General features: G+C 34.6%; 1 protein-coding gene across 1 annotated transcript in view; it reads left to right on the plus strand.

The window, feature by feature from the left end:
• Positions 1 to 20262, plus strand: part of CLASP2 (cytoplasmic linker associated protein 2) — a 222189-nt gene that overhangs the window by 66103 nt on the left and 135824 nt on the right. The window contains 3 exon segments of the mRNA XM_017892934.1: positions 1458 to 1604; positions 13672 to 13751; positions 18878 to 18970. Of these exon segments, the coding sequence (XP_017748423.1) occupies positions 1458 to 1604; positions 13672 to 13751; positions 18878 to 18970 (320 nt within the window).

Below are 20262 nucleotides of genomic sequence, written 5' to 3' on the forward strand. Positions count from 1 at the left end.
TTACTTAAAAACACTTTCTGAAATAGAGTGTGGCTTTAGAGTGTCTATTTGATTCTTTTTTCTTTTAATAAATAAAAGTCTTAAAACTTTCTTGGCATATTTTCATTAAAATATATTTAATAGTTATATTAAATAGTTATATATTAAAACAGTTATTTTCTTTAAAATAATAGTATCTCTTTATAGGAATTATTTAATTCTAGGTGACTGGGTATTTGTTTAAGTAAAGAAAGTCCATTGAAAGGAAAAGATTCTGGCATATTCATCTGAAGTGTGTGGTAAAGCTGCTTCTCTGCCTCTCCCATGTTGTTTGTCATGGTTGATTTGTGCAGGATCCTAGAGAAAACCATCTTCTCAGGAGAGTAGAATACATAGTGTGTGTGTGTGTATGTGTGTGTGTGTGTGTGTGTGAGAGAGTGAGAGAGAGGATGCTGGGAGGTGTTTCATTTGCATATAAGTAGATGATACTAGTGTGGTCGTTCATATTCCGAAAGGAGCCTTGTAGAATCATTTATGAAAACAAATTGTTTTGTTTGGTTTCTATGGCTTAAATAAAGAGCAGATTTTAAGATTACAGAGTTAATTATGCACAGTAATGAGCACTGTGGCAGTCTATGCTTTACTGATGCAATAAGCATCCCAGCAGAATGAATATTGCATAAAACCTTATTTTCTATTTATATATATTTTCATGTCAAATAAGAAAAACATAGATTTCTAAACCTTTAGTTTTGAATGCCTTTGAAATTTTGATATAGAATAAAGATTATAGCTAATAGAGAATTTTTTAGATGCATGGAGAATTTTTACCTTTCATCTGGCAGTAGCTGCCATAAGATGATGTCACCTTGTAGCTGATTGGCTGTTACAGCACCTAGGGCAGGGAAGAGAAAGAAAAATGCCGGCACAAACCTCAGTGGTGGTTCTGTGGTTGTTTCTGTCTTTTTTTGGTAGAATCTTTGATTAGTATCGAATTTACTGTATTTGGCCATGTGAACTATTGGGAGCCTCCTAGGGTGAGGGAAATTAAGAGCTTTCAGAGGAATGAGGCGACTGATTTGCAAACGGATCTGTGATTGTAAGTTGCAGCATCTGGGTATAAGGAATAAGGCAGGGCATGCTAGAAGATACACTATGGGAGGAGCTGGCAGAAAATGCAGAGTAGCAAAACATGAAAATACTTTTACTACCTTTAGAGTTAATGTTTTGTTTTATGTTTTGACTTAATATGTATAAGTAAGAAGTGTGAAAATACTGCATTTTGTTTTTGAATTACAGAGGATTATTTTATATGGTGTTAGCCAATATATAAATGCTTATTCAAAGGACCTTTATTGTGTATGATATATCTTACCAAAGTAATGATTTTATATATGGCTTTATTTTATTTTTTAGCTTTAGGGAAAATGGATCAAAGCTTAGTTCTCTTAAATACATTTTTCGAATGCTTTGTGCAGATAAAAGCTTCGATGATGAAGAATCAGTGGATGGAAATAGGCCGTCATCAGCTGCTTCAGCCTTCAAGGTTCCTGCACCTAAAACATCCGGAAATCCTGTCAACAGTGCAAGGAAGCCTGGTTCAGCAGGTGGCCCTAAGGTTGGAGGTAATGTAAATCCATTTCGAATCTGTTATGCATGCTCCATGCCCTTGATATGGCCACACATACTTAGAACTTCAGAGGAATATGTTTATTCATGACTGCAGCACGATTGCAGATCTGGAGTCTGTTGCAACACTCAGAAGAATATGATACCCTTTTGAAATGTATAAAATATTGTATACTGCTATTTCCTCTAAGAACATATGTGAATTAGTCTCTTCTTGAGGGTATTTTTTTTTTCAGATGCCATTTTGAAAAAGATTTATGGAAGTTTTTTGGGTTTTTTTTTATTTTTTAAGCAGAGAACAGGTTTTCAGAATTTGGCTACTAATTTTCAAGTACAATAGCTATTACAAAATGTTGAATTATGTAATGTTTTACACCTTCCTCTAGGTAGTAAGTCTTAAATACTGCAGCATTTAAAAAATGGTTGAAGATACTGGGTATTGAATCATTTGTCACAATAGGAGATGGGTGGTGGTCAAGTAAAATTGCCTCAAAAATGGTTCCTGTATTAAGTCATAATAGGAAAATAAGAAAAAGCAGGTTTCATGCAATTTTACAACACATAGCATATCATTGATCATATTAGAACTGTTTTTGGCATATTGTTTATCTTTAAATTTTTTAGTGGATATTCTTTCATGTGTTAATTAGAAAACCATGAGTATATTTCCGGTGTTAGTTTCTGCCAAATCTTCTTAATAAAGTGAATCTATGAAAATAAGGGTAAGTATTTAATTCTAAAAGGATGGTAATCTCTTTCTCTTTTCCTTCCTTTCCTTTCCTTTTTAAAAATAAATTTATGTCTTAGTTGTGATATTTTGGGAAAACAGATCTTTCCTTGTTTACAATAACTGGTGAGAAAATCACGGTCTTGAGGATTTTGTTTTTTCTTTTGTCTATAGTACTTTTATTAAAACCAAAAGGAAAGAATAATAAGCTGTATATCTTGACCAGGTTCCATAAGGATTTGTGTTCCCTTGATCTTTCTATACAACCTCCAATTTTTTCCCATCATATGAGATTCTAAATATAGAAAAACTACCATAAGTATTTCATTTAAACTATCTTCTGTTTAAACTAGCAATAAAGATGGTATGATATATATACATACACATGTGTGTATAAATATATATGCACATGCAACTAAATAGCTGGAATTAAAATGTCTTACTGATTTCTCTGGATGTTTCAAGTTATATGTACTTTAGATTTTAATTATTTTCTTTTGTCTTGTAATTTTGTGGTTATATTCTCATCCAAATGTTAGTTATGATATCCTATTAGAAGATAGTTATTATGTTGCGTTCCTATTTACCGCTAGTAAAAAGTTTATGACATTTTTTGGTTTCTTCCTTTTATAACAAATAGCTCTCTTCAGTCATTACAAGGAGAATATTTTTCTTAATTTTGAATTACAGAATTCTAATCTATATTATAATAATTTTATGAAACTGTCTTTTTAGCTTAAAATAGATGAATATTTGAGATTTGTGGTGATAATATTTAACATTTTATGAATTGAATCAGTGGTTTGTAATTTTTTTTTTTCATGGTTTGGTATCTTTTTAGAAGAAAATTGAAATTTACCTATCATGAACCACTTAATTCTGATATTAATCATATTGATATAATCAGGTACTCTTTTGTAAAAAGGATAAACTTTCTTAAGCTCCCCACCCCCATTCTTGTAGTTTCTGTTCCTACTAGTTAAATGAAAAGGTTAAGTAGCTTTCATGAATGTGCTAATTAATCACTTAAAGATTTTATCAGCCATCTAGACAGCAGCCTTTCTGCCAAAAATAAGGGAGAAGCCTTCATTCCTTTCTCCTTTTTCTCTTCCTCTTCTTCCTCCTTCTTCATTTTGGCAATTGCAGGTATATTCTTGTTTTTTTGTTTTTGTTTTTTTTAATCACAGCTCATTTAGGTTCATTGCCCATTTTTCTATCTAAAAAAAGAGCTGCTGGCCAGAGGATATTGATATTACTTCTGAAATAAATGCCATTCTTGGCTGTCAGTCCTTCTTTGAAAATCAACTTTAGTTTTCTGGTCTTGGCAGAGAGACTTGTTGATTTTTAAATTGGTTGTGGAAAGTTTTCTTACAGTTGTAGATTTTTTTTTTTTGAGACGGAGTCTTGCTCTGTCGCCCAGGCTGGAGTGCAGTGGCCGGATCTCAGCTCACTGCAAGCTCCGCCCCCCGGGTTTACGCCATTCTCCTGCCTCAGCCTCCCAAGTAGCTGGGACTACAGGCGCCCGCCACCTTGCCCGGCTAGTTTTTTGTATTTTTTAGTAGAGACGGGGTTTCACCATATTAGCGAGGATGGTCTCGATCTCCTGACCTCGTGATCCGCCCGTCTCGGCCTCCCAAAGTGCTGGGATTACAGGCTTGAGCCACCGCGCCCGGCCTGTTGTAGAATTTTTGAGTTGGAAAAGACTTTGGGAGTCACATAGTTTTTTAATAAAATTCCTGATAGATGATTATTCAACTTGATTAAAGTAGTACCATCTGCTCTGAATTAAAATTTAGAACAAAAATTACCTGCCGTGCCACTATACATAGACATAATCAACCTCTAAATTATGATTTTCTTCCAGTTACTTTTCCAATTATTTTACGTATACAGATATTTTCTTGGGAGAAGAACAAAATTGGCTCTATTCATTATATAGTTTTTTCTAACTTATATTTTACCCTAAGCATTTTCTCATTGTCTTATATTATTAATTGAAAATTATTCATGGCTAAACAATACCTAGGTTGCTGTAAGCCTTTTCTCCTTCTATAAACCGTGTCAGCATTCTTTTATATATATCTTTCAGCACATCTGCAATGATTTCTTTGGAATAAATTTCTAAAGTTCACTGGATCGAAAGAGCAGGGATTTTTAGCGTTCTTTCAGTTTGGCAAAGTATTTTCCAGAAACAAGCCCATTTCAATTCTGAATAAACAAATTCTTTTTTATGTTGCATTAAAATCTACCTCCTTGTAGCATATGCGGGGAAAATGAATTATTTGTCAACATACTTTCGAATACTTGAAGATTGTTCTGTTTCTCTTCATGACTATTCTGTTTTCTGGACTATACATTCTCTTTCCCGTGATTTTACATTGAATGGTGGTGATTCAGTCTAAATGTATTATTTGCTATTCCAAGGTATATAATAAATAGATAAATGTAATTAGCTTCTAATTAAAGGAATATAGTAGGTGGAAATGTATAATAGTGACATAAGCTTGACACAGCCCACTGGGTTTGACAAATCTCGTTTTCAAGTGAGATTACCAAAATAAAAAAAAATACAGTGAGCTTCTTTGGAATCGTGACTTAATCTGCTTTTGTAGTTTTGGAATGTATTTTACTTCTTCTAGAGATACCTATCAAGATTAGGGCTGTATGCTATTTTTAGCAAAGTATCCTATCCAGTTAATTAAAGCTCATAAGTCTTGTGTTTAATCTTTAGTGTATGTTAATTTGCTTTGTTCTTTGGCCTTCGTATGCCAACCTTTTCTTCTCATATTGTATTGATAATTGTGTAGCCTTTAAGCCAAGGAGACTTGAAAGAAAGGCTATGGCTAGGTTCATACCAATATAAATATCATTGCTATAAAATCCATATTATGTAAGTGTCAAAATGTTACCTTTGTGCCTTACTAATTAGAATAAGGATAAAATAAATTCTCAAATAGTCTGTTTTCTGAATAACACTTCTAACTTCATAATAGGAATTTAGATAAACACATTTTTCTTTCTTTTGGCTCAATGTTTACTAGAATTGTTGAAAGTACCTGATTATTTAAAATACTTATGTCTTTACAGTATTTTAGGTAACAATTTTTAATACAATTCTTAAATGTTCTTATATATATTCTTTCATTTAAATTTCAAAATGAAAGATTCTGAGATTTAAATGAAAGAATATATGTATATAAAAACATCTCTGAGCAAACTGATTTTACTGATGAGCAAACTGTAATTTGGAGAAGTAACTTGCCCAGGGTCATTTATCTAATAAGAGGGCAAAGCACAAAAATCACTTTGTTATACTGCCATCATACTAATTTCTATTGGTAAATAAGGTTTCTTTTAGATTCTATAGCACTGAGATTGTAATCTACAGAAATGATCACTACTTTTCGGCATCCATAAATCAGTCGTTTTAAAGCTCAACTAGTATGATTGCCAGCAAAATAGAGCATTTGGAATAAGCAGACCTTTAATTTTTACATTGTAAATAGAAATGCTTTTCAGTATTTTCTTGTTGAAATTGCCTTCTTCAAGTTTATTTTCTGGATTACAATATCCCTATTCCTGTATCAATCATTTTGGCTGCTACTCTTCTTCAAAAATAAGGGTTGAATTAGATGATGATATAATTATCATTTTAAAAATAACTAGTACCAGATTGTGAGGTTAGTGATTTGTTATTGAAGCTTGTATGTAATCATTGAGACACATCATTGACCAAATCTTCAATTCTTAAAGTTCTCTTGTACTCACTCACTCAACTCACTCACTCACTCACTCACTCACTCTAGTGGACAGTGTATTTTCTCTGTATTGTTTCTATCTAATGTCAAAGACTACTTTGAAATCGTTTTAACTTTCAGTTCTTATAATTAGGTGATTACTGCAATTTTACATATAGTAGTACTTACTAATAATCTTTAGGATATTTTCTATTTGTTTTACTTTACTTTATGTCTGACCTGAAATTTTAAGAATGTCTGAATATCTATTTTCTACAAATGATGCTAGTTATTCCCATTTTTCCCTTCATGCAGACAACAAAATTGTTTTTCTTTTGAACAAATAAAGATCACAAGAATCAGTATATGTAATAAAACAAACCTTAAGAATTTTGTTTTTTAATTCTGGAATCCCAAATTTTGACTAGTAGACCGTATTATTTTGTTTTTGAGCTTTCTATGAAACCAAATAACACTTCTGTGTTTTGGTTTTGTTTTCTTCCTCTCTTCTTCCCTTACTGAAGAAGATACTAAAACTCAGAAGATTTTCACCTTAAAGGGGTGTTAAAGATGATCTGACCCAGATTCAGGAAGAGAGATTGAGCCTCAGAGCATTGAATGATGTGCCCAAGATCAGATGGTTATTAGTAACCATCTAATGAGACAAGATAAGACGAGAATCCAGTGCTTGACCCACTGTCAGGGGCTTCCTCTTGTATCATCTCTGGGTAATCTCCTAAGTAATACTGCATATGGTACATATTATTTTTAATCCCGTATAGCAGATCACTATTATCGAAATCTGGAATTTAGGGATTAGCCAGTCACCAGTCTGTCTGAAATTACTGTGAATCCCAGATCCTTGACTATCCATCCCTGATGCTTTCTGTGTTAACTTTGATTATACAGTATGTATGCTTTGAGTAAATAACATATAAATTATTTTAACTCTAAAACAGTAAGTTACGTTATTTCTTACTATGTATAAGAATATGTGTTTTACTGTAATGATATTATTTGACACCAGTTTTGTTTTACCTCCTGTGCAAAAATTAAAGTGACAAAGACATTTTATTGTGCGAGGTTTATTTTTTGAGGAATTGAAAATGTTTAAGAGAAATTGAATAGGCCAACTGAAGACCTAGCCTTTCTGTGGATAAGTTACTGTTTCTATTTACATTTGTGTATAGAGCTTACTATGTGCAAGGCTCCATATTAATCAACAAAGAGGACCATATCGGGGCTGGACATGGTGGCTTACACCTGTAATAACAGCACTTGGGGAGGTGGAGGTGGGCAGATCACTTGAGCCCAGGAGTTTGAAACCAGCCTGGGCACCATGGCAAAACCCTGTCTGTACACAAAATACAAAAATTATCTGGGTGTGATGGCCCATACCTATAGTCCCAGCTACTAAGGAGGCTGAGATGGGAGGATCACTTGAACCCAGGAGGTTGAGGCTGTAGTGCACTGTAATCACACCACTGTGCTCCAACCTATGTGACAGCGAGACCTTGTCTTCAAAAAAAAAAAAAAAAAAAAAGGACCATATGGAATGTTTAATTCATGGTTTTACACTTACTACAAAAAGATACAGTACCTGCCCATTATTCTGCCAGCTAGTGTTAATTATTGTTAGCATTTTGGTCCTCTCATACTTTATTTGCCTGTACTTTTTGACTTAAATTTGGGTGTTAGAAAATTGTGAAGTCTCTTATGGGAATACAAATTGAAGGTTTACCTCAGAAAAGAGTGAAATGTTACTATTGTAGGTCTCACATATGAAGAATTTTCCATTAGTTAGAATCATTATAGTTGATCCATATGAAGTAGAAATTATAATAACTGCATGCTCAGCTTACATTTATCACTTACATTCTAATATAGTTGATTTGGTAAGAAGCATTGTTTCTATAAAGGACATGTAAATATAAACTATTTTTTTCATTAACTGATCATTTCTCTCTTTAAAACCAGTTTATGTATTTCTTACTAATGAAAAGAATTGAAAGACAATTTGATTTTTAAAAAGAATGAAAGTCATCCTCATTGTTAAACAATGGAGAGTTTTAAAAAACTTTAATAACATCTTGCTTCTCTAATCCCATCACCCTGAGGTGTAACTAATGTTAAGTTTGATATGTATTCTTCAACATATTACTCCATGTTCATTTATGTAGGCACTCATATTAGGTTTTATTTTTCCCGTATTAAACATACTAATAAAAACTTCGCAAGTTGCTTTCACAGAACATCCTTCAGCATCAAGAATGACGGCTATTGCATCCTTTTAATTAGTGATACAGTATTCCACATTATTGATGCACCATGATTTAATAAACTCTTTCCTTGTCGATGTCATTCAGGTTGTTTGCATCTTTAAGTCATTGCAGAAAATTCAGATCTTCATGTGCTTACATGTTTTGAAATTCTGCTGTTTCTATTTTATAAAATAAACTCCTCTAAATGGAATTGTTTAATCAAAGGCTTTATGTGTTTTTAATTTTAATAAAGACAATATTTTACCTTCTGCAGCATTGAATATACCAGCCTCATTAATTATTGCCATTGTGATAGGTAAAAAATAGTGATTCTTTATTTTCCATTTTTTTCCTCTACCTATCTGTCTGGCCAACAGCTTGCAAATATTTACTGAAGGCTTTTAGTGTGCTGCTAGTTTTGAAGTCTGTGGGAAATGTAAATGAACAAAAGACGTTGGCCTCTTGGAGTTTATATTCTAGTGAAGTTCAGATTTTTTTCTTCTTCTTCTTTTGAGATGGAGTCTTGCTGTCTTGCTAAGGCTGGAGTGCAGAGGCGTGATCTCGGCTCACTGCGACCTCCACCTGCCAGGTCAAGCGATTCTCCTGCCTCGGCCTTTCAAGTAGCTGGGACTACAGGTGCCCACCACCATGCCCAGCTAATTTTTGTGTTTTTAGTAAAGACGGGGTTTCAGCATGTTGCCTGGCTAGTTTTGAATTCCTGACCTCCAGTGATCCACCTGCCTTGGCCTCCCAAAGTGCTGGGATTACAGATGCGAGCCACCACACCTGAGAATTCTATAGTGTTATCTGTAAAACAGTTCCCTCATCAGTTTTTATCTCTGTGTCATTGACTTTTTGGAGTCTAGGCCAGTTGTTTTTTAAGATTGTTCTGTATTTGTCTCATTTCTTTGTGATGTTATTTATTTCTCTAGCTCTTTCATTTTCTGTAAATTTACTAACCTATATATTCACTTCCTTTTAGTCAGCTCATCTACATATTTAAGTTTTCTCAGTTGTTCTAAGAATATTTTTTATAGCTTTTAAAATTCAAACCAGAATATACTTATTCTCTCTTGGATAGTTGGTAATTTACTGTTTATTTCTCAGGTGATTTTGTCTTTAAACAAAATTTTTGGCCAGGCATAGTGGCTCACGCCTGTAATCCCAGCACTTTGGGAGGCCGAAGTGGGTGGATCACTTGAGGTCAGTAGTTCAATACCAGCCTGGCCAATATGGTGAAACCTTGTCTCCACTAAAAATATAAAAATTAGCCGGGTGTGGTGGCACGTGCCTATAGTAGTTCCAGCTACTCTGGAGGTTGAGGCAAGAGAATCACTTGAACCTAGGAGGCGGAGGTTGTAGTGAGCTGAGATCACGCCACTACACTCCAGCCTGGACAACAGAGCCAAACTCTGTCTCAATGAATAAAACAAATAAACAAACAAAAATTTTTTCCTGACTTTAGCCAGCTGTCTTTTCGTATCTTTTATATATATTCAGAATTTTTTATATTCTCATTCATCTTTCTTTTATACCTATAATTGCTGTTTAGTTATATTGAATTTATGTTGGAGAATTATGTTATAGTTTTTTCCTTCTTGGTAGGTGTTTTTTTAATTTTAGGGAGTTACTTTTATCAGCAGAAAATATTTCTGTTCTTTTGTTTTCTTATTGGAGAACAGTATAGATGTCAGATTCTTTATTTTGTTTATGATGATATATATTGGATTTTCATAGACCTCAAGAAACAAGTGGATTCCTTGAGGCCAGGAAAAAAAGGTTTGCTTAGTTTTTAAGTTTAAGAGTGCCCTCTTCTGTTGGTATAGTGAAATGCACCTTCTTTACTCCATGATTTGTTGGGGGCTTTCTACTTCTGATTCTGTGATTACCATCTTATTTGAATAGAGCCCTTATCTTTTGTTTCTTCCTTTTCTTTATACACCAAGATTCAAAAGGATACCTCTCACTTCTAATTGCTATTTACCTCTTGTCCTAGAGAGAACCTTAGTTGGTGTCTACGTTATACAACTACCAGGATTCTTTTCTACACAGTTTCCTCTGATTTTTTTCAATAAAGGCTCTGTAGTTAACATTGCTTGTCTTGGATGTTTATATTTTCCTCATTTACTTGAAATGAAATTTGAAGTGTTATTTGTCTCTTATTTGTATAAAAAGCAAGGGATATGGGTAATTTTATTTGCTCTCTGTGGGTTTGGGAATATTTGTTTGTGTATTTGATTTGAGTTTGGATGCCTACCATTTTCCTAAGGGAAGTAGAATGTCTACTGTAAGTTTTAATATGGGACAAGGAAAAAAAACCGAATAATCCATTGTCTCTGCATTTTGTTGAATTTTGGGACATTATTATTGAATAGTTTCTACCTTCCCCTTTGATCTGAATCACTTCTTTTTCATATGTCAAAATTTCTTACATTTGTGAGTCTGTTTTAGAACTTTCCATTTTATTTATTTGGTTAGTTCGTCTATCCCTGCACTAAAACTTTGTAAGTCTTGATGTTTGGCAGCGCAAGTAGCCCCTCTTTTCTTCTGCGGGAATGTTTGGCCCATTGCTCTTCCAAACAGATTTTAGAATCAGCTTGACAAGTTCCACAAGAAACCTTTTTGGAAGCTTGATTATTATTGCAATACCTAGGGAAGACTGGACACTTCATGATACCATTCCTTCTTGTTCATGAGCTTGGAATATCTCTCCATTTATTTCATTTGTAATTTTTTTTTTTTTTCTTTTTTGAGACAGAGTCTCGCTCTGTCACCCAGGCTGGAGTGCAGTGGCGCGATCTAAGCTCACATTCACTGCAACCTCTGCCTCCCAGGTTCAAGCGATTCTCGTGCCTGAGATTAGAGGCACACACCACCACTCCTGGCTGTTTTTTTCTTTATTTTTTATTTTTTATTTTTAGTAGAGACATGGTTTCTTCATATTGCCAAGGCTGGTCCCAAACTCCTGAGCTCAGGCAATCCGCCTGGCTCAGCCTCCCAAAGTCCTGGGATTACAGGTGTGAGCCACGGCACCTGGCTCTCCATTTATTTCAGTACTTTAATATTACATTAAAAATTATTATTTTCCCAAATTTTTTCACTCTTTAAAATTTCTAACTTCGTTGCTACTGCTTAGCAATGAGATTGATTTTTGTATATTGATTTTATTTCCAGCTACCTTAGAAAGTTGAATTTTGAATGATTTTACTATATATGTGTGTGTATATATATAGACAACTAAAATTATGTATATTTATTGTGTACCGCATGTTTTGAAATACATATCCATTGTAGAATGGTTACATTGAACAGTTAATTTATACATTATCTCACTTCAGTTTTTGAAGCCGAAAATATTACTGTGTGGCCCTTTATAGATCAAGTTTGCCACTCCCTGATACCATCATATCATTTTAAATAGTAATGACGGTTTTGTTATATTCATTTTCAGCGCATCTAATTTTTTCCACTTGTAGTCCAAAAAATTACTTTTGCTAGGCACACAATTTAGATAATATTTTGCCAATATTTTCTTCTTTCAAAACTTGCAAGATATTATTAGTATATTCTCCCTGGCTTCCACTATTGCACTTGAGAAATCTGTTGTTCAAATTGTTGTTCCTTTCTAGGTGATCTCTTCTTTCTCTGATTACTGTCTCCGTCTTTGGAGTTGTGCAGTTACACCGCCAAATTCTAGGTTTGGATTTCTTTTTATTTATCCTGCTTGGGTTATGTTGCACATCCTGAATTTATAAAGATTCTTGTTTCATTAATCTGGAAATTTCACAGCTGTTATCTCTTGTTAAATATCTTTCAGACGCCCCAATAGATGTATGTTAATTAGATATTCTCATGCTGTCTTTTGTATCTCTTTATGTCTTTCCATTTCCTCTTTCTTTTTGCCACATTTTGGGTAATGTATTCAGGTGTATCTTCCAGCTCTAATTTGTTCTTAAATATGTTTAATTTTTTTAAAAATTTCAACTGTTGTATTACTTAGTTCAAGTTGTTTCATCCTCCTACCCCCAAGTTCATCTGTTTATTCCTAATGGCCTCTTGTTGATTGGTCATCTTTGAGTCCATCCTTGATTTCTTTAAACATATACACATCTGTTCTGTAATCTGTACTGGACAATTCTAATATCGACAGTTCTCAAATGTATTATCTGTTCCCTGTGACTCTTGCCTTCTTGCGTATTTGATCTTTGATTGTGAACTCATTGCTTGAACTTAGTTGGTGGAAGTCCTTTGGACCTACCAGAAACAACTTTCTTCCAGAGAAGATTTATTCCTGCTTGACACTGGGGAATCATCAGTCAGAACTGCCTTAGCCTCTCTTGTCTCAACTCAAGAATTGTAGGGTACTCTGCCTCACTTATTAGTTAGGGACTTTGTTTTTGGATAGGATGAGCTGCAAAGTCACATTGTAAAAGGAGCCTGCATTCGGGAATGAGAACTCAGGGGCTCCACAGATCTGGGACTCAGACCTCTAAGGAGAGGGTGGAAGCTAGTTGGTGCTATGCGATGGCACAGTGAGCTGATTCAGTGAGTGTTAGAAAAACTGCAAACTGGCGTCAGGTGCTGCTCCTGGAATGAGTGGTCTACCAGAGTTGTTAGGATTCTACTGCAAAGAATGGAAAGCAGTCAGGAAGAAACAGGTCCCTTCCTTTAACTTCCAGTCTCTCTCCAACACCCCCATTGCCAGAGTTTAAGAGGAGAGGAAACCATTAAAATCAACAGAAAAATTGGTTTAATGAATACTAGGTTCAGCATCTCAAAGCAGAGTATATATAGAAGAGTAGGTTTAGAGCTGAAAGAATAGCTTAATTATTGGCTCTTCAATAACTACTGCCTACTAAGTTTACTTTTTTATTGTCAATGTGCAATAATGGAAGATTTGTTTGTGTAATTAAGTTTAATTTCAACTCTATTTCTTTCATGAATGCTTTCCTGATAGTAGCATACACAGATTTTCTGCACCACTCTATCAATTATTGACATTTAGTGTCATTTTAAGTTGCTATTCAACTTTTAAAACATTTATCCTTATGTTTATGTGTGTTTGCTAGTGCATTGAATAGGGAGGTGGGTTTCGGGGCTGTGTTCTTACAGTTCGAATATTACAACCAGCCTAGGCTAGCACCTTATACTTAATCGGCATTACAAAGTACCTTGACCTTTCTGAAAGTTGGAGATTTTTTAAATGCTTTCTTATAAAATGGAATATCTCTCAAAATTATACTTTTGTTGATATCAAAAGTTTTATTTTTCATGTTGTCATTAATGTTAAGATGCTCAAAAATGAATCTTAGGAAATTAATTTCCTTTTAATTAGCAGGTGCTTCTAAGGAAGGAGGTGCTGGAGCAGTTGATGAAGATGATTTTATAAAAGCTTTTACAGATGTCCCTTCTGTTCAGGTAAGGCTACCAGTGGCACTCCCCATGAATATTACCTATGTGCCTGTTCATATAATTATTTGTCTCTGTCCCTTTTTAAGAATTTTTTTTTCGTTAAATAGCTATATAAATAAAATATTTGGCTTATTACCACCAAGCCATTATTTGTTGGTACAATTAGATTTTCAAGTGATTTTTCAGTGAGGCTGAAATAGAATTGAATCATATTGTTGAATCACATTACACTGCAGTGTTCAGATTCTTAAATTAATGAGTTTTGAGCTCACAGAGTATTAGATTAGTTGATGATAGAAATTTGGAAGTCATTCATATAGATGTTATTGAAGTAAAGTGGACACATGCATAAATAAGAGTATTATTTCCATGACTTAAAACTACACATAAATGTTATATTGTATGTAACATTCTACAACCTGACTTTTTACTGTGTTGTTATTTATATTTTTTCACAATGTAAAATTTGTGATTCTAGTTCATTCATTTGGATTGGTAGATGGTATTCTATTGTATGAACAGACCACAGTGAGTTCATAGGTTGTTTCTAGTTTTTGGCTATTCCATATCATGCTGCAGTGATTTTTTTTTTTTTTTTTTTTTTTTTTTTTTTGAGATGAAGTCTTGCTCTGTTGCCCAGACTGGAGTGCAGTGGTACAATCTTGGCTCACTGCAACCTCTCACCTCCTGGGTTAAAGCGATTCTCCTGCCTCAGCTTCCTGAGTAGCTGAAATTACAGGCACCCCGCCACCACGTCCAGCTAATATTTTGTATTTTTAGTAGAGATGGGGTTTCACTGTGTTGGTTAGGCTGGTCTCCAACTCCTCACCTTGGCCTCCCAAAGTGTTGAGCTTACAGGCGTGAGCCACCACACCAGCCTGCAATGAATATTTTTGTACATATGTCCTTGATTATTTGTAGGTAGGAGTTTCTTTAGGGTATAAACACAGGAGTAGAATTGCATGGTTATAATCTTTAAGTTTACTTAGATGTTACCCTGTAGGGTTGTTGTACCAGTTCAGACTCCTTGCCAATACTTGCCAATACTTGCCAATACTTGTTGTTGTAACTCAAAATATTTTTACCAGTATGATGAGTGTGAATACTCTTTAGCATGTCTATTTGAAAATATTCTCACATCGCTTTACTTGCGAACTACCTTCTATTGCCTGTGTTACCTTTTTAGCTCTTTGGAAGGAAAATTGTCCTTAAGATATTTAAGATCTTAAAAGTTAGAAGAAAGCTTTAAAAAGTTGTCTGGTTTGACTGTATTTTATCCCTTTATTGAGACGTATATTTTTTCTTATTTTAAGATACTTTTTAAATAATAGGGAAACATAGCACTTCCTCCTTTTGTGTTTTACAGGCTTTCATATAAGGGGAAGATTAGTGTTGTAGGAACAATCAGTAAAACTTAGTTGAACTTGAATATTTGTATTGTTCAGTATGTTCTTATCAGACTGGTAACATCATGGTATGGGCAGCCAAGGGCTACTCAACTATATGGAGGGGAAAAGGCTATTTTACAATTACTCATTGCTTTCTTCCAGCTGGGCCTCTCTGCCACCCTCACCACCCTGTAAATGTTCTACACCTTCCATTGTTCCCTTGGAAACATCTTTTTCATAAGCGGTAACTCCCCTAAGCTTTAACCCCATTTTTAAAGGGTCCATTCAATGTTCTTTCCTTGATTAGAATCTGATTTTTTTTTTTACCCCTTTAAAGATAAAGCTGTTTATTATTCTTGGCTCTCATACTCTTAGTAATTGATAATAAGTTTATTGTGCTTTCACTCCTCATTATTACTTTGTGACCATTATTCCTATACCCATTTATATGAGGTTCATACTCCCTGGCCAGCCTTCTTATTATTGGCATGTACTGATCTTGACAACATTCCAGTGCTGCCTAGGTTTGAATCCCAGCTCTGCCACACTAGCTGTGAAACCTTAGTACATTACTTAACCCTCTGTGCTTCAGTTTCCTCATCTTAAAATGGGAATTATTAGTACTTATGCCGAGGGTTATTGTGAGGCTAGCTATGACAGTACAGATGAAGTATAAGAAGTATATGTTAGCTATTATTATTTTCCTAAATTTTCACACGTTTGATGAATTCAGTTTCTTGACCTCCTCCTCACTTTCACCATAGCTACCCAGTTCATAGTCACACGTTGGATTTTAATATCATCTGTGTGTTACTGTTATGTTTCCAAAGTTGTTAATTGAAGTATCTCGTTACTGACCAGGATTCCCTTGCTTTTTTAAGTTCTAACAACTACTTCTGCATGATTTCAAAGATCTTCAGTCCATTGTCTTTTCTACTCACTCTCAATTAATCATCCATCACTTTATACTTTCCTTCTCATCTATGCTTTGATTTCCTTCTTATCTAGGCTTTGATACCATGGTTTCTTGTGGTAGGACTGTACATATTATGCTAAAATCCCTTGCTTCTCTGTTTTTTTTTTTTTCATAACAAAGTATTAAACAGTGATTTTTTTAAAATACAGATTTTACAAACCTACAACTGTGGATATTCCCAACTTTTTATTTTCTCTATGTCCTGAAACCGTGCTGCTAGAGAAAGTCACATGTTAGGGCTCATGATTTTTAGTAGAATTCACATAAAATGAGCCCTCAGCGATCTGATATCCTTACTATGTTTCTGTGATCAGTTATTTCTCTGCTTAATATAGCTATCAGACATGTTTCTTTCCTTTCTATCCATCAGCCTGTCTCAGTCCTCCTCTCTTCTCTCAGCCCCTTGCTTTAGTAAATAAGCCGTCACCATCAAATGGGAGCATGATCTTTCTGTTAACATTCTTCTCTACCGTACATTCCTTCTGTCCTGTTGCTCCAGGAACATGGTCCTTCTTCAAAGGCCAGCACCTCCACCAGTGCTCCAAAGCCTAGTGTTTTCTGCTTCCTTAATACATTTACACAATCAGTAATCTCATGTGGGTTCAAGCTCTTTCTGTTTAGCTCTTAACGTGACTGGGTTCTTCAATTAAAAAAACAAAAGTCTCACTGGACTCCGTATCTTCCAGATACTATTTTTTATTTTGACCCTCACAGTCAGCTTTTCCAAAAGAGTTGTCTGTACTTGTTATTTCTATAACTTGTTACTCACTTCATCCCACTTCTTTCTAGCTTATTCTTACATTGAAACAGGTCTTGAGTAAATCACTGATCATCGTTGAGGCACCAGAATCAACCCGTTTGTAATTTTTTTTTTTCTTATTCTTTTATCAGTGTTTAGCACTGTTAACTATAGCCACTATTTTGGTGTTTAATTTTAGGTGCTTGTGATGTAATGTTCTTCCATTTTATTTCCTTTACATCTTTGTCACTTCATCTCTGTCTCTTTGATAAGCACATCCTTCTCTACTTGGCTGGTGAATATTGGAATTTCTTACGGGTTAGTTCTGGGCCCTGTCTTCTCATTCTCTATTTTCTTACTGAGTCACCTCCTTCAAACCACTGGCTTCAGTTCCTACGTTTTATCTAGATAATGCCCAGATTTTAACCTCCAAGCCAGATCTCTCCTGAGTTCCAAAATGATTTGTCCACTGTGATTGTTTACCTGACGCCCTCTTTCAGATGTCTCAGACACCTCAAACATCCTGTTTGAAACTGAAATAATGGTCTTCCAGTATTCTCTGTGTGTAAACCATTACTTAATCAATTACAAAAGTTAGAAACCTAGGAATCATTCTACTGCAACAGATACCTAACTTAGTGGGTTTTCAAGCTTCTTTTGCTTGTATACCTGCTGAAAGAATGTTTAAAGAAGTACATTTTTGAGTTGACTCTCTTCTTCCTTACTGGGGGAAGGGGACCCTTGCATTGTGTTCCAGGGGAATGCATCATAAGATTAGGGGTGGTGGAACGTTCTGGAAAATGGCAGAGGGGTATTGTGAAGAGAAGGTGAGAGGCAGGAAAGAGCTAGCTCAGAAGTTTCTTTAACCACATAACAGAATGTTACCTGGTCACTATCTACCTCGTCCCAGCCTTGTCTCATGCCTTGCTCTCCTTTGCGTTTGCAAGCACTTTCTTTCTCTCTCTCTTGCTCTTACTCTCTGTTAAGCAAAAGGTGAATTTAATAGCGTTAAAAGTGAAAGATGTAAGGCAATTTGATGAAGGGACTCAGTTGGTATCACCGGGAGTCTATTTCTCATTTCTAATTCCTCTGCATTGTCTCCTCCCATGATCAACAATGTGGTTATTGCTGTTCCATCCTCACCCCTGGGTCATTGGCTCTTCTCCCAGTTCCCTTTATACTTTTTATTCCTTACTCTGGCCTTCTTTCATTTACTTTGTCACAGAGCCTTTGCACATGATATTAACTCTCTAGGGAAATCAAATCTCTCCACTTTGCCTAATGATATCCTACACATTATTTAGCTCTCAGCACAATCTTGACTTTCCTCATAGGTCAAACCCCTCTTATTTATAAACTTTCGTTTTCTTTTGTGGGACTTCCTATTTGTAGTTTCATATTTGATTGATTTTTAAAATCTCCCTGAGTAGATTGTACTCTGCATAAAGCAAAGACCATGTCTATTTTGGCTAACCATAGTCTCCCCATTGCCTAGCATAGTACCTCTGTGTTATGTGAATATTTTTTAAATGAATAAAAGAATAATGGTGAATAGCAGTTTGACAAAGGGTTGGCTCCAGAGGGAACAAAACATGTAGCTATCCTGACTATAGTTTATCATGACATAAGAGAGAAAATCAAAACTAACTTAAAACATGTCTTTTTGGTAACATTGTGTGATATGTATATGAATGCAATAAGATAGGTTATACACTTGAAGTCATTTTGAGAAATTAGACTTTTATTTATTCTTAGATATTTGACATCTTGTTTTTAAAATTACAAAGCATTTTAAGAGCATATTTGAAGTTATTTATGAGGGAAGAAATAGCAAAATGGTAACAAGTAAGGAAGAAAATAAAGCGTTTTGTGTTATTATTGTCTATAATGTATTTCCATTTTCCATTAGAATGGTGCTAGAATGAGAAATAAACTTAGTAGGTGAAAGATTGTTTTGAACATCAGGGCATAATTTTGATATTGTTCATGGCAAGAAATGCTGTTGTAATTCTGAATCTTCTTTTTAAAGATTTATTCTAGTCGAGAACTCGAAGAAACATTAAATAAAATCAGGGAAATTTTGTCAGATGACAAACATGACTGGGATCAGCGTGCCAATGCAGTAAGTTTTTGTCTTTAATTTTATCTTCTTTCTTTATTGATGTTCCTTTTAAAAAACATGGAAATTCAGTAGTAGTACTATATGGTATTCACTTATAAAATAGAGTCTGGTAGGTTACATTTCTTTCTGGAGAATATATTGATACAATACTCATTTTCTGGTTTAGGATCGATTTTTATTTTGGTTTGGCTTATCGGATGGTGCCTACACATTTGGTAGCCTCACTACATGTGCTGTTTTTGACTGATTAGCGCAATGTGAGATTCACAGGGCTTTGGCCTTTCTGTGGACTTACACAGTTGCTTATTAGCACTATCCTCAAGTCATGTAAGGTTTACCAATAAAGCAGTTCACTTTACCTGCATGCTCAGTGTTTTCATAGCACTTTACCTGCATGCTCAGTGTTTTCATAGCATCAATATAAATTCACAACAGGATGTGCATTTATCTGGCTTTTTTTCTTCTCGTGAATGTGATGAATATTTCTCCTGTGATTTCATTTATAAAGGTCAGATACCCTTGAGTTAAGAATATTTTATTTAGCCTAAATTCCTTAAGGAAAATATTTGATAAAATTTAAAATAATATTTGTGTTGACAGTAAGCAGTATGTTTTTAAAATTTGTGAACTTACTGTTTACATAACCAGATGACATGTACCAAATGAGTACCTCACAGTTTTCAAGAAGCCAGAGAAAAGGGCTGCATTTGAAGACTGTTCTGCTCTGAAAGGTCTCAACCTGGCTGATTATGAAAATCCCCATTTTGATTAATTAAATCAAATGCAGGGTCTTTTGACAAATATGGCTTTTATGACACCATGAACAAAGGACCATTTTTGTCTTTGTTAGGAAGTCTGCATATCTTAAAACATTGAAATACTGTTTTTAACAAAGTGTTCCTCCAAATTTGTTAAATATGGCTCCTATTCTTGTTTGTCACAGGTAATCTGTAGAGAAACATGACAGATTAAGTATTGTTAGTATAAAACGTCATCTTTTTACTTAAGGGTTTTTTTTTGGGGGGGTTTTACTTAAAACTCCCCATTTGGAAACAACAGATGGTCTTTTGGTTTTTTTTTTTTTTTCATTAGAAAATGACACAGACTTATTGTAATGAGTGAAATAATGCAGAAAGCTACAGAGAAAAAGTTAATAGTTTCCTACCTGTTAAAGAAATAAACTTTTGTGGAGACTAAGATGGGAGGATTGCTTGAGCCCAGGAGTCTGAGGTTACAGTGAGCTATGATTGTACCACTGTGCTCCAGCCTGGGCAACAGAGTGAAACCCTATC

This window comes from Rhinopithecus bieti, unplaced genomic scaffold (assembly GCF_001698545.2).
Source record: "Rhinopithecus bieti isolate Rb0 unplaced genomic scaffold, ASM169854v2 scaffold_22039, whole genome shotgun sequence".
Classification (NCBI taxonomy): Eukaryota; Metazoa; Chordata; class Mammalia; order Primates; family Cercopithecidae; genus Rhinopithecus; species Rhinopithecus bieti.